This window comes from Pezoporus wallicus, unplaced genomic scaffold (genome assembly GCF_028554395.1).
Source record: "Pezoporus wallicus isolate ANWC-B61680 ecotype Strahan unplaced genomic scaffold, APGP_CSIRO_Pwel_v1 contig_642, whole genome shotgun sequence".
Lineage (NCBI taxonomy): Eukaryota > Metazoa > Chordata > Aves > Psittaciformes > Psittacidae > Pezoporus > Pezoporus wallicus.
This window is the reverse complement of record NW_026637470.1, coordinates 1,143,783-1,157,275: the sequence shown is the minus strand read 5'-3', so window position 1 is coordinate 1,157,275 and position 13,493 is coordinate 1,143,783. Positions and strand designations below refer to the sequence as shown.

Below are 13,493 nucleotides of genomic sequence, written 5' to 3'. Positions count from 1 at the left end.
ATTTGTCCAAAAAGATGGAAGTCCCTCTGCATCAGATCGAAGTCTACCACAAGTCATCTTAGCTTATTGATAACAATCATGGACTTGTTGTATCAGAAGCTGTTGTATCAGAAGACTGAAATCCATTTGTAAGGATTGCTCATCCAACCACCATGAGTTAGAAAAAAATCAGCAATTCAAGTTTCTCCTCTTTATTTTCGTAAGTATGAGGAATGTATGAAACTCCACAATTTGACCTGTAGTCCTGGGAAGGCCGCTAGAAGAATGATTCCTTTGCAAACTCCCTTTCCTAGTTGTGTACACAATACCCAGATGTTAGTTAGTAATGAGCATTTCCTCCTTCTCACTTACCTCCTTCTCCTCCCTGCTACAAGTGATGTCCGCTGGGCTCAGACTCCCAGCTGGGCAGTGAAACAGGACCATGTTACAGCAAAAGGGGTAGCGCAAGTGACAACCAAAGTTTAACTTGAGTCTGAAACAGTTACAGTGTGGTACCCTATTGGCACAGGTAAAAGAAACTTATTCAGCTGTGATACTATATGCATGTGCTTGTTGAGTCAAAAGAATTGGAAATAATGCAGGAATATTTCAAAAACCTGAATGGAGAGGGAAAGCAGAGGCGAGCCTCCCCCACCAGCCACCACCTCTTATGCACAGGGCTCATGCATCAAGCAAAGCTGAACTTGCAAATCTTAGCTGTTCTGCAGTAGTCTGACCTGCTTCATTGCCTTTCTGCACTGAGAGAAGGAGAGAGTAACATGTACATCATCCTTTCCTGCAGTGGCTGAATGCTACCTATCAGAAGTTTCAGGCAACTTTTTTTCACTTAACGTGATGTTCAATCAGCAGATTCTTCTTACCCATCACTTGACCCTCATGCTAAAGTATATATTTCTATTTCTGATGTTACTCACATAAGACATGGAGCTAAATACTTTCTGAATGTGCACTGCAAGAGACCAAATATTACAGCAGTCATGAAAACAATTTATAGTTCCATTATATTCTCTGACAAGAATACTTTGTCATTATAGGCTCTTGCACAAAGCAAGAGAATCAGCACTTCCATAGTGTTCAACGCAGTGCTGTTCTTTGGGACAAAAATCGTTACTCGTATGTACTACTTGCTTGGAACTGACTTTGTTAACAGCAATTTCAAGTCAATGAGAAAGGGAAAAGCGAGTTTGGTATATTAGTACAGCCAAGGTTTTCCAAAAATGGTAAATGCTTAGTTGCAAAAAAAGCAGGAAGGGAATGAGAAAAGCCATTCCAAGAAGGATTTGAACTCTCAAAAAGGACACTTCCACCTTGGATTAATTTTATTTCTGGCAATACTGAAGTTGAAAATGCCATAAATTTTCTGGATTATGATGCCTTGGCATCAACAAAGGCAACTGTACCTATGTACTTATGTCCTTACTGATACGTTATACAAATGTCAAGTCCCTTGATAAAGCACTGAATGGTATCAGATGCTAAACTTTAATATTGTCAGCAAGCGATTATAGTGACACAGAATTGTGTCACTATAAACTGCTTCAAATTTGATAAAATAATTCCTTCTCCTACAGTTAAATATTTGCCTCTGACAACTTCTCCTCTTTTTCCAGTTTCATCTCATGTCTTAGTCAATTCTAAATCTTGCCTTCACAAAATTGTTTTTAAATACTAACAATCTGATACAGTAATTGCAAATAAAAAGGAGTAGAAAGAAACCTCATAATCACTTACAAAAACCTACAAACAGCAACAGAAAAGAACAGCTCAACCCCCTGAACCAAGTAGCCTGTCCTGTTCCTTTAACCACCAGGAAGAATGAAGCTGGCCCATCCAGCCACCACCTACGTGAAGCAGAACAGACTATACAATGGAGGGGAGCAAAGCTAAACATCTCACCTTTGGACACCCACACCACCAGCTCCGAGCCTTGCCACGAGTGCTGGTATACAAAACAGCACACAACAGAAATGGAAGCCAACTGGAGCATGTGGATAAGACTATAAAAAATACTATTTGGCAAGCAGGAAATGCAGACCTAGTGCTAAACAAATCTTGCTTCTGCTATGAGTCACAGCCCTCCGCAAAGGACACACTCAAAGCATAAAAGAAGGCTTCACCTTTCACCACAGCACAGGTGAGAGCAAGGGAGTTTTTCATTATCTGTTAGGTTGAGGATAATGAACCATAAACAGACAGTTGTGTTCAGGGTCTAAATGAAAAGGAATAATGATCTCCTCCTTGTTTAACATATATTTTAACTTGATCAATTATAAACTGATGATGTGCCATATAGAAGGAACGGGCTTGGCATTTCTCATCAATGTTCTGTTTGGATTTTACTACAAAAATGACCACCTAGAAAACTTTTTGAAGCCGTTTTGCCTATAGCATATATTGACTTCCCCAAATAAATGGGATAAAAATAGTGATAATGTAATGTTTCCACAGGCTTGGGGTACAAGAAACAATAAAGCCACAGCATTTCTGTGGAATTTGATTATTCAACAGAACTATGGTTCCAATTCCCATTACCGTTTTTGAAGGAAAACCAAATTTTACAAAGACAGGTTTCAAAGAGTTTATTCAATACATATGCTTCTGAATGTTAAAATAAATAAATACATAAAAGCATGAATAATGTCCATGAGGTGACCTAACAACTGTTTCACCAGAAATGGATTCTGCTTGAGTCCCACCAACAATTTCTCATATATGGACAAGTAAGTGCAGCAAAATCGGTATGCTGTCAAAATGTACATAGGCCTTTAACAGCCTTTTTGGAGCGATGCACACAATAAGGAAAATTAACTCACACAATCTGACAAAAAATATTCAATAGATGCTTCTGGCAGTCACATAGAAATTTCTTCCTCTGCAACTGAGGGAAAGCCTATGTCTCATGTATTATCTGTCAGCGAGACAAGCAAGTGAATACTGTTATGCACTATAGTTACTTAAAAAAATATTCCTATTGTCTTGTTTCCTTTCAATTGATGTTCCAAAATAATCTTTGAGTTTAAAAAACAAAGTTAACCAAGAACCAGCTGCTATATTTTCAATATAAAAGCTACAGTGTACAACGTCTCATATCTGTCTAGTGACTTTTATCTACCAACTTGCTGTTATCTGCAATAAAGCAAATTATAATTGCTACAAGGAAGAACATGATAATTAAAGGAATATATGTGACATTCGACATTACTGCCTGAACTTCTTTACAGCCAGATGACTACTTTAGTGAAATTGAGTAAAAAGAGACTGACATTACAGGAGAGTGTAACTGCTCCAAGGTGACCCTCTACATCAAACTCTTACTATTTGTCCATTGCTATTTTTAGTGACAAATCTGCACAGATCTCATTAATGACGCTGTAGACATGGTCTAATAATCTGATGAAGCTGGGACAGTCACAGTTTTAGACTTGGTTTTTTTTTTTAACCAACAAACACACTGAATTTCTATCACAAAATAATTTCTCTTAAATTAGTACAAATTACTGGCCTAATCCTGGGTATTTAATAGCAACTAGAAGGAACATATCTAATTTTCTGAGGGTAAAAGTAAAAACCATGCTTTGGAACCACTGTATTCTCTCAATACTCCAGGACCTAGTGTCCTCCCAGATGCCAATGGGCCACCACATTGTACATAGGCCTGGAAACCTATTATCCACCATGGTCTCACAGAGACCATGAATTCTACTCACCGTCTTTTGAACAAGAGATCCAACTTCTGTTGAACTGTCTGAAGTTGTATCAAATTTTTCCTCACTCTACTCTTGGAGGCAACTGCGTTGTGGAAATGACAAACTGAAGAGTCCCAAAATGCATGCAACATTACTCTTCGGGGTGTTTTTCGACTGTGTTTCAGTAATATTGCTCCCCTTGACTTCAGATTAAACTTCAATTTATCTGAAAGAATCAAGCACTCAAACCCAGAGAAACACACAATTACTGGCCTTTTGCCTGTCATCTCATCTCATGTCCTCATCTCTGATAAAGCCTGAGACAATGCAGTGTCCTTGGGTTTATCCCACAATATCAGCTCTGCTTTTCCTGCTGCCCATGGATTGGCTTCACTAGCTACCTCCTGATTCTGAAGCACAAAGCAGGCTGGCATCATTCACTGATGATATAAGTGACATAAGCAGCTCCCCAGAACACCACATTATCTTCACTAGTCATTTAGGAATTACCATCATTTGATTAGTCAAAACAACAATATTTTGCTATATGGCCCAACCCTTTACAGTTTTGTACGCTGTGCACTGGATTACATTATTAATTTATTTGTGTTTGTTCCTCAACACCCTGTGGGTATCTTAGTCCAACAGGGAAACATGAGAAGCAAACACTTGTTTTGTGTGAAAGCCCAGCATGCAGGTCTCTGCAGACCCTCTCCCACAGCTCCTGAGAACTGGAGGGCAGCGCCAGTTCTTTTAGTGTTTCCACTTCCTTTTCCAAACGACAAAGGTGTTACAATGCAACACAATCACGTAGGGGCCTTAGAGCATTCAGTCTACTTTGTTCTTCCCTACAGCCACTGACATTTGCCTGCATTTAGAAAAGCTCTGAAATTAGTGGCTCCAAAGCCTGTCAGGTCCCCTCATATAGGTTTGGTGAATTATATTTCATTCTTTGTTTGAAAAGGCAACATGACAGAATGTTAGAGAGATACCACAAACATGAAAATCTCACTATTTGTTTTTCCTCTTCTCTCTTGTCCACATAAAATTGTGCAACCTATAGGAAAGGCATGCTCTGCCAATTACAAGCAGGTTAGGTTTCTCACTCAGAATTCACGTTTGGAACACTCACCTATTCCAACTACAACTACTGCTCAGCAGTTGAGTGTTGGATAAATAATTCCCCAAAATCCTTTCTCCAAGTTTTAAATTGGCAATTATTAGGCAAGGGAACTCAAGAGCACAGCCGTGCTCATTCCCTCTGCCGTGCTGAAGACCAGACATAGTTAATAATAAAGAAATATCCTCTTGAGAATGACAAATTAAATGGAGACTGAATTTCCTCAAGCTTTTCTTAGGAGGCAGAGTCACGTATGAGTAGCTGTAAATAGCATACAGTAAGTATTCTAATGTGTGGGAGGTGACAAGGAAAAAGAAGCATTTTGACATTGGATTTAATTCTAGAAGTTGGCAAATCTGAGAGAGAGAAGCTAGCATAACGGACAGAGGACAACCACTCTAGTCTTATGGGTTTCCTAGGAAACCTTTCTTGCTTCCAGTGGAAATCACCGCCAGAAGTGCATGTTCTGCAAGCAGTATTAAATTAGGACTAGTGCCAACTCTCACTGAAGTGAATGGAAGCACACTCACTGACTTCAACAGAAAGACCAAACTTGTAGAAGTGAGCTCTCTAAAGCAACGACAGAGGTAGTCTTGCAGATTATATATACAAGGACATGTAGTGACAGGACAAGGGGGAGTGGTTTTAAGGTAACAGAAGGGAGATTTATATTAGACATTAGGAAAAAATTCTTTACTATGCAGGTAGTGAGACACTAGAACCAGTTGCCCAGAGAAGTTGTGGCTGCCCCATCCCTGGAAGTGCTCAAAGCCAGGCTGGATGGAGCTTTGAGCAAGCTGATCTAGAGGAGGGTACTCCTGCCCATGGCAGGAGGATTGGAACTAGATGATCTTTAAGGTCCCTTCCAACCTAAACCATTCTGTGATTATACAGAAGCATTTTTCCCCTACCACACATGATCTCCCAACATTTTTCAACTCAACGCATCACCCTAAGATCATGCTACCACTTACTCCTTTCTCCAGCACTGATTCTGTCACCATCCTTAGATCATATGATTCCAGGACAGATTACATGGAATTCATGCAAAAACTGAAATCACATTCTTCTCCTCGAACAAAGCTCATATATCGTGCTTTCCACTAGTATTCATGGGATTTAGTTATGTTTCATTTCCCTTACGAAGACAGGAAAACTGAGCCACTAAGAAGGTGACTCACATGAGTTTGTAAATCACAGCTTAGCTGTCAGGCTGAGAACTACGGACATTTAAAAGCATTTAAAACCAGTCAAAACTCTGCAACCAAGATTTTGGCAACCAATGTTATTTTCAAGAATTCCATTCTCTTCAGTAAAGAGTACAGTACAAGCACCTTCCTGTGATTGCTTTCTAGCAGTGCAGTCAGCAAATCAACTAGTAACAGTCACACTTTCCTCTTTTCATTCTCTTCCAGGTGGGAGAGGTATTTTGTTTGCATCAAGGGTTTATCTTTTTTTCTTGTTGCTGTTGTAAATAAGAGACATTCAAAGGCCTGTTCAAAGGAATGGGCTGTAATCTGGATCGTATTTTGAGATTTATGATGATCACGCGTTTCTGAATGAAACAGACAGTTCACTGCAGTCTAGCCAGCAAGAAAGTTCTTGCTATGGCTCAGTTTTACTTGTGTCAAACAAGCAGTTATTGACCAGGTCTTTATCCTATAGCTTTACACAGCTTTCAAATATCCTAACCATGAGTCATTACGGGAGGTAAATCTTAGATAAAAACCCAAGCAAAAAATTACGTGGTAGTCCAACAGAGTACCTTTTATATATATTCATCCACCACCAGTATCTGAACTCAGCTGAATAATGGGCAAAATTTATGTGGATTCTCACTCCTGAAGTTTGTTCTTTTGCATTCAATGGGAATAATGATTCTTTGATCTCCTTCAATTTTTGCTAAGTAGGCTTTGTCCCAGTATTCCTTCCTACATCATCCTGTTCATTTGGTTTACAGAATGTTCAAGTACACATGCTGCAAAGATTCTTCAGAGTTCTGGGTACACACTAGACCTGAAACGGATGTGGATGTAGAATAAGTGGAAAAATACATAAACATGGAGGCAAAAGAACAAGCAAGAAGTTAGTGATGAGCATAATTAAAGCAGAGAAAGAAATGTGAACTGTTCAGCCTAGAGAAGAGAAGGCTGCATGGAGGCCTCGTAGCAGTCTTCCAGTATCTGAAGGGGGCCTATAAGCATGCTGGGGAGGGCTGCTTCATTAGGGACAGGACAAGGGGTAACAGGTCAAAACTTAAACAGGGGAAGTTTAGATTGGATATAAACAGGAAGTTCTTTACTGTAAGGGTGGTGAGGCACTGGAATGGGTTGCCCAGGGAAGTTGTGAATGCTCCATCCCTGGTGGTGTTCATGGCCAGGTTGGACAGAGTCTTGGGTAACATGGTTTAGTGTGAGGGGTCCGTGCCCATGGCAGGGGGGTTGGAACTAGATGATCTTAAGGTCCTTTCCAACCCTAACTATTCTATGATTCTATGAACAGGCACAGAGTAGAAGGCACTGAAATGGAACAAAGTCAAAAGAAAATTTAAAAAATTTAAAAAAAAAAGAGTAAACACAGAAAAAGAATGGTACGTGCCAAAAAAAACCCCAAGCATTATTTTTATCCAATGAAGAATAAAAAGCCAAACTACAAAAATATAAAGCTGTGTGTACAAGTGTTTGTGTGTGTATATAAGGGCAAAAAATACACCCTACCACTTAACACCTGCAATATCACACTTGAAAAAAATATTACAGTTGCTTCAGCAAATACTTCAATTACTCCTAGATTTCAAACTTGAGGACTGAGCTTGTGGAAATGAAAAAGAACATGACCACAGATCTGATCTCACCAGCTTCTGGAGATTCTGAACTGCATTCTATGTTTTAACTGTCCAGCATCAGCAATGTAAGAGTGTTTGTTTAGAGCTACCATGTATTTTCTTGCCTGTGTTATATTTTGAAAGCACTTTGAAATGTTTACAAAATGCATTTTGAACAAAGCTTTAATTATCTTGGCAGACACTGAAGCTAAGAGACCTGGAGAAGCTCTGTACAACTGAGGATACAGGAAACTGGAAAAACTTATCAGAAGTTACTTCAGAAGTTAGAGCCACTTCCTCACAGACCCATTAGGATGTTGCAGTTAATGGGTAAATCACACAAAGTTAATCACAACAGCCAAGGAAGAGAAAGGCAAAAGAGGAAAGCCTATACCCTTACAGCACATGCTACAGACTTCATGCAGAAAAATGGGCTGTAAGCCTGCTGTGGGAACAGAAAGAAAGGAAGGAAAAATGAAATGCTAATCACCAATTGTTCCTGGGGAAAAAAAAAGGAATTATATGTATGCTTAACTATTTGCAATAATGTAGCTTAGTGCAGTCATTAAACTTCACAACTATCAAGAAGCCCCTAAACCAGAAATAAGTACTCAATTTCAGGATTAACTTTTTAGGTTAAATCATATCAAAAGTAAAAAAGTTCCAAATTAATTCTAGATTCATTTTTAAAGCCAAGAATAGGGACGTTTCCTTTGAACACACCTCATGAATTGTCTCTGGCTCTTACCTTTCCCTGCCATGTGACACCACACCACTCCAAATAAAACTCCATTTGGTAAATGAGATGTCAGATGCAACACTGCACAATCAGGATACTACAAGTACACTTTTCATTTTACTGTGGACTGGTCTGTGTGTTTGTAAGCACTGTGTGCACAGGTAGGCTCCCATTCTAGCACAGATCTAGGCCTGTACAAATTCCCACTGAATTTGCCTAGACAAGTGACAGGTTCAGGACCCTAAATTCATACTTCTTTTTGACAGGTCTGGACCTTAAGCCATGCTGACATAACTGAGGCAAAGCTCTCCTGAAACCACAGGAATTCATCTGTGAACATCAAACTCTAGGACAGTAGACTCAGTCTGGTTCATTTAGGCTTATGCCATTTGCACATAAGTTTTGCTAGCTGTAAACAGAAAAATACTATTTTTATACTTACGCAAAATTAACGCAATACAAAATGCAACGTAAAAATCGGCATGCCAACCTACTTCAACCTTTATGAGTTTGCCTATCACAGACTTGATGATACCCCTTTAAACTATACTGACTTCAAGTTGTTAGAGTTAGGTAACTTGTCCTACATGAAAATGTGTACCTGCAGACACTGTTGATCTTTTAATGTGGACACAGTAGATAATATTATTTTCTACTCCTATATTTTGAAAATCCTCCCCTTATTGAAGCTCAGGGCCACTGCGATTACGGATTTTTCTCACGTTGTACAAATGACACCATAGGTCTCAAACCCCTTTCATTTTCTGATTCAAACGAAGTAAGAAAACAAAGCACATGCCGCAGGAGCGAACTCTTGGGACCAGACCTGTCACCCTCACTGCCGGCTGCAGCAGGGCCGCGCTGCTGCTGGACCCCGCTCCCCGCTGGCACCAGGGCCAGGCAGAGGCCTCTCACCCCATCGCCACAGGCGAGACCCTGGCGACTGCGAGCCAACAGCAGGCTCGGAGCCTAATCGCGATTTCTGGCAGCCACACACTAAATACACACGAGAGGCTCGCAGATACTTGTCCCCCAGTACCTGCCGCCGTCTGGGGTCTGACCCGGCAGCCTGAGGGCGGCTCGTGGCCGGGCAGCGCCGCAAGGCAGACGTGGCGGTACACCTCAGCCCTGCCAGCCTACAGCTCAACGCCACGGCGCCTCCTGCTCCACCTGCCGCCGGCCCAGCCGCTGGGGTGGGGATCCCTGTGGGCTCCAGTCCGGGGACCCCTCCCGATGGCTATGCCCCTCGCCCCACTAGAGTTTCCCCGAGGAGCGGATCAGGAGTAGGGCCCGCCCTCGCCTCTCCCCTGGCAGCCCCGAAAAGGCCGGTGCCCAGGCCGCGCCGCTGGAGGCATGGCACCCCTGCCCGCGGCTGCCGGGACCCCGCCTCACCTCGCTCACCAGCCCCTGCCAGTCGCTCTCGCTGCGGTGGGAGCCCATGGCTCCAGCGGGCCGCGGCGGCATGCGGCGACGAGCGGCTGCGTCCGCCCCGGCCTTCTGCCGAGGAGCCTGCGGGGAAAGGCGGGGCCTGCGGCCGGCTCTTACCGACCGGCCGGGGCCGCCCAGGAGCGTCCCGAGCACGGCTCTGCCGGAGCCGGCTCTGCAGAGGCGCTTCAGCGCCCGGGGCCTGCCGCGGGCCTGCCCGCTGAGCGCTGCCGGCGCCCCGGCCGCCTCCATACGGCCGTGTTCCCTGGCAGAGCAGAGCCGGGCCGGCCCGGGCCGTGGTGCCTGGGGAGGTGGGCCGGTGCGCAAGGGACAGCGTAGGTCACAACACGGCAGGGCGGTGCAGCTCCTCGCTGCCAGCGGCAACGGCCTCGGGCTGTGCATAAGTGTCCGAGATGCATCGCCCAGAGAAGGGACCATCTCTCTCTGTCTGGTGCTTTTCCTAAATAAGAGCAGGGATCTGCTGCAGTCCCAGGGTCTGAACAGCCAGGCATAGCCATGGACTGCTTCATGATGGGACAGGCATCGGGGCTGTGCTGCAGCAGGGACTTTAATAAACCTCTTGCAAATTGTGTACTCACTCACATTGTCTGCATAAAGTAAGACATATAGCAGGAAGACAAAGAGATAGAAAACCACATTCTCAAAACATGGTGCAGGCACACTGCCCACTTTGGGCCCAGGTCTGTGCTCTTACCTAGTTCATAGAGGTGTAAATAATGTAGGACTTGATCTGGCTTCTTTTTCTCCTCATTAGAGCAGATGCTCCTCCATCAGCACTGAAACCCCAGACACTACCCACACAGTGCTCCACACCCTTCCAGGTACCTCTGCTCCAGCTGTATGTTCCACAGCCCTGCAGCCAGAGCCGCTGCATGGTACAATCCCATGGACCAGGTCTACTTTTAGGCACATCACGTGTGATTTGTTGCACTCCTAAGATGGCAAGTGCTCCTACAACTGAAGTTTTCCAGGCAGAGTCCAAGTGTAATTGCATGGAGTATTTGAGCAGTAACCCACAATTACTCTTTGTGTTTAACAATGCAGCAAACAGCACAAGGCAACACAATAAAATGTGCACGCCTCATTCCTCACCACAATTTCCCCACCGTTAAGATTTTTTGTGGTTTGGCATCTGGGCACAGCGTCCTTCTGTTCTCTAAAATGGCCGAGGGATCCTCCTTTGACAGCTTTGCACCCCTTTGAGCAGGTGATGCCGTGGCCTCACCACTGACAACATTTCTGTTCCAGGTGCTTAATTAATGGCTTATATGGGAGAAACAGGCCATGTCTAAACCCAGCAGGAGGTCTTTTTGAGTGTAAGGTTATGAAGATTGATAAATGCTTGTGGTTATCTCCATATATATATATAAAAGTCCAGAACAGCTAGCTTTATATGGAATTTCAGTTTGATAAATACAGGGTTCATACATTTTACCTACAAATTATAAATCAAACTTGGACATTTTTTGCAAATTATAGCCCATTTTCTCCTAAATTAGCTGTTCCTCATCTCTAGGCATTCTGTAACTTTAGTGCTCCACAGGGGATGCTTGTCTTTCCTCTTTGTTCATATTTTTCTGCTGTTTACATGTCATGTGTGTGATAGATCACGATTCTGCATATCCTCACATGCTTCTCAGCAAACCATTGCTGAAAACAGCATCTTGTTTGCACAGGCAAATAGCAAGTAATGAAAATGAAATGAACAAGAACTATAATTTAAACCCACTGATTAAAAGAATCATTAATGATATTAGAAACTCCATCACTTTAATTCTACTGTTAATAGTTAAAGCTATAAAACTGCTAGCATAGATGAACCGTTTCCAGTTCTGCTTCTCATTTGCAGAATTTCTCTCCTCTGTTTTCTTCATCTTGTAGTACTTCAGACTCAGAATGCTGTTGCAGAAAGAGCTCTACTTGTGAGAAACTTAACTCTCTCATAGTCCTCATTTTTGAGGGATGTCACTCATTTTAATCCCAAAGCTGTTCGCGCTCCCCACTAATACAAGGTTTCAATTTTTATTGATGATAATTATTCAAATGAGAAGTAAATATTCATGCAAGAGAGGTTATTAAAACAAAATGAACTCTCAGTGTTTCCAGCTCTTACAATTTTATCAGATGTCTGATAAGAGCTGGTGTTATTCAGAAAGCCCAAGCTCTTGGGTGAGAATAACCACTTTCTTTTGAAGTAAAAGAAGGATTGAAGGGAATAAATAAAAAATGAAATGTGCCTTCAGTACGCTTGATAGGATCAGAAGGGAAATAAAAGAACCCAAATATATATATTTAAAGTAATCACTTCTAGTGCCTGGTATCAAGCTTTTGGCAGCTTCTTCAACTTTCCTGATACTCTGTACCTTACTTACCGGTGGTTACTGTGACACTCCTGTGTAACAATCCCGGCTGGGACCAGGTTACTCTGCTAGCCTCTAGGCTGATGAATATTGAGATATGGTTCCCGTCTTAATTCTGACAAACAAGTCAAGGAGATGATAATAGAAAAGAAGTGCTATCACCCTAGTTTATAAATAGGAAACTGAAGAGAGAAGTAATTGCCTGGCCCAAGAAAACCGAAGTTTCAAACATAACCAGGAAGCGAAATTGCAGGTTTCAGGTGTACCAGACTGCTGTTTTAACTGCAAAACTAACAAGGTGTCTGCTGCCTCCTGCAGTAACTGCTTTTGCACCATCAGCTTGCCAACATCAGAAGAATACAGTATTGTCATTGAATGTCTGAGAAAAAAAAATCATCTTTCAACCTTCCTCTTCAGCTACCATCCCATTGTCTTTGCCTCTAGATCTGTTATCTTCTTCACTTTCTTCCTCTGTACATTCACTAGATAAACTTATCTGCTTCTAGTGTTTCATCTCCCTTCTCTGCAGTTCTGCTTTGTGATCAGTCTTTCCCTCACTATCTTGAGTTCATCTGTCTTTTCACCAGATTACACTCCACTTCTGTAAGCATTTTCTACGTTTCATTAGAGCAGCTCCAGACTTTCTAAAAATCCATTTTTTTTTTTTTTATTTTTCCTGGACAAATTACACATTCAGAATCAGATCCAAGCTTCTTTGTGCCTCTTTGATGCAACTACTCAGGTAAACACATGTAGGAGATTTAAACAACAGTTTTCACTTGTAGGAGATTTAATCAACAGTTCTAAAATACAGCTTTCAGATATCAGTGTCTGTCAGATATTAAGAAAGAAAACAATCCAGGTTAATTTACCTGTAGGTAAGCCAATGAATGGATTGCTTCAAATTTGGCTGCTTGTTTTTGTCAACATTTATCTACTGCACCAACATAATAATTATATCCATGTCCAACTCTAAGGATGTATATGATTAGAAAACCAGTATAAATCCTTAAGATCTGGACAGGTTACATAATTGAAATGTACTGAAAACATGTAGCGCTTGTCCCCTGAAGGATGATTCAATCTGACTCTCCACGTATGTTTCAGGGTTTAAATGCCTGTGCAGGAGGATATAGCCTATCATAGATAAAACATTCATTTTAGTACTTTTGGTAATTTATGTTGGCATTGTTCTATTTCATGGTCTTGCTAATGTGATGATAAATAACTGCACACTCAAATCCTCATGCACACATTTTGGAAGAAGCATCCGGTGGGGTTGTGTGTGTGTGTGTGTGTGTGTGTGTGTGTGAATAGT

At 42.0% G+C, this 13,493-nt stretch overlaps 1 protein-coding gene across 4 annotated transcripts in view; it reads right to left on the bottom strand.

The window, feature by feature from the left end:
* Positions 1-9,910, bottom strand: part of CCDC149 (coiled-coil domain containing 149) — a 50,830-nt gene extending 40,920 nt beyond the window's left edge. For all 4 annotated transcript variants that reach the window (XM_057405617.1, XM_057405618.1, XM_057405619.1 and 1 more), the window contains exon 1: positions 9,762-9,910. In XM_057405617.1, coding sequence (XP_057261600.1) covers positions 9,762-9,833 — 72 coding nt within the window. In that variant the 5' untranslated portion in view covers positions 9,834-9,910. The remainder of the gene's footprint in view (positions 1-9,761) is intronic.
* Positions 9,911-13,493: the final 3,583 nt, after the last annotated feature.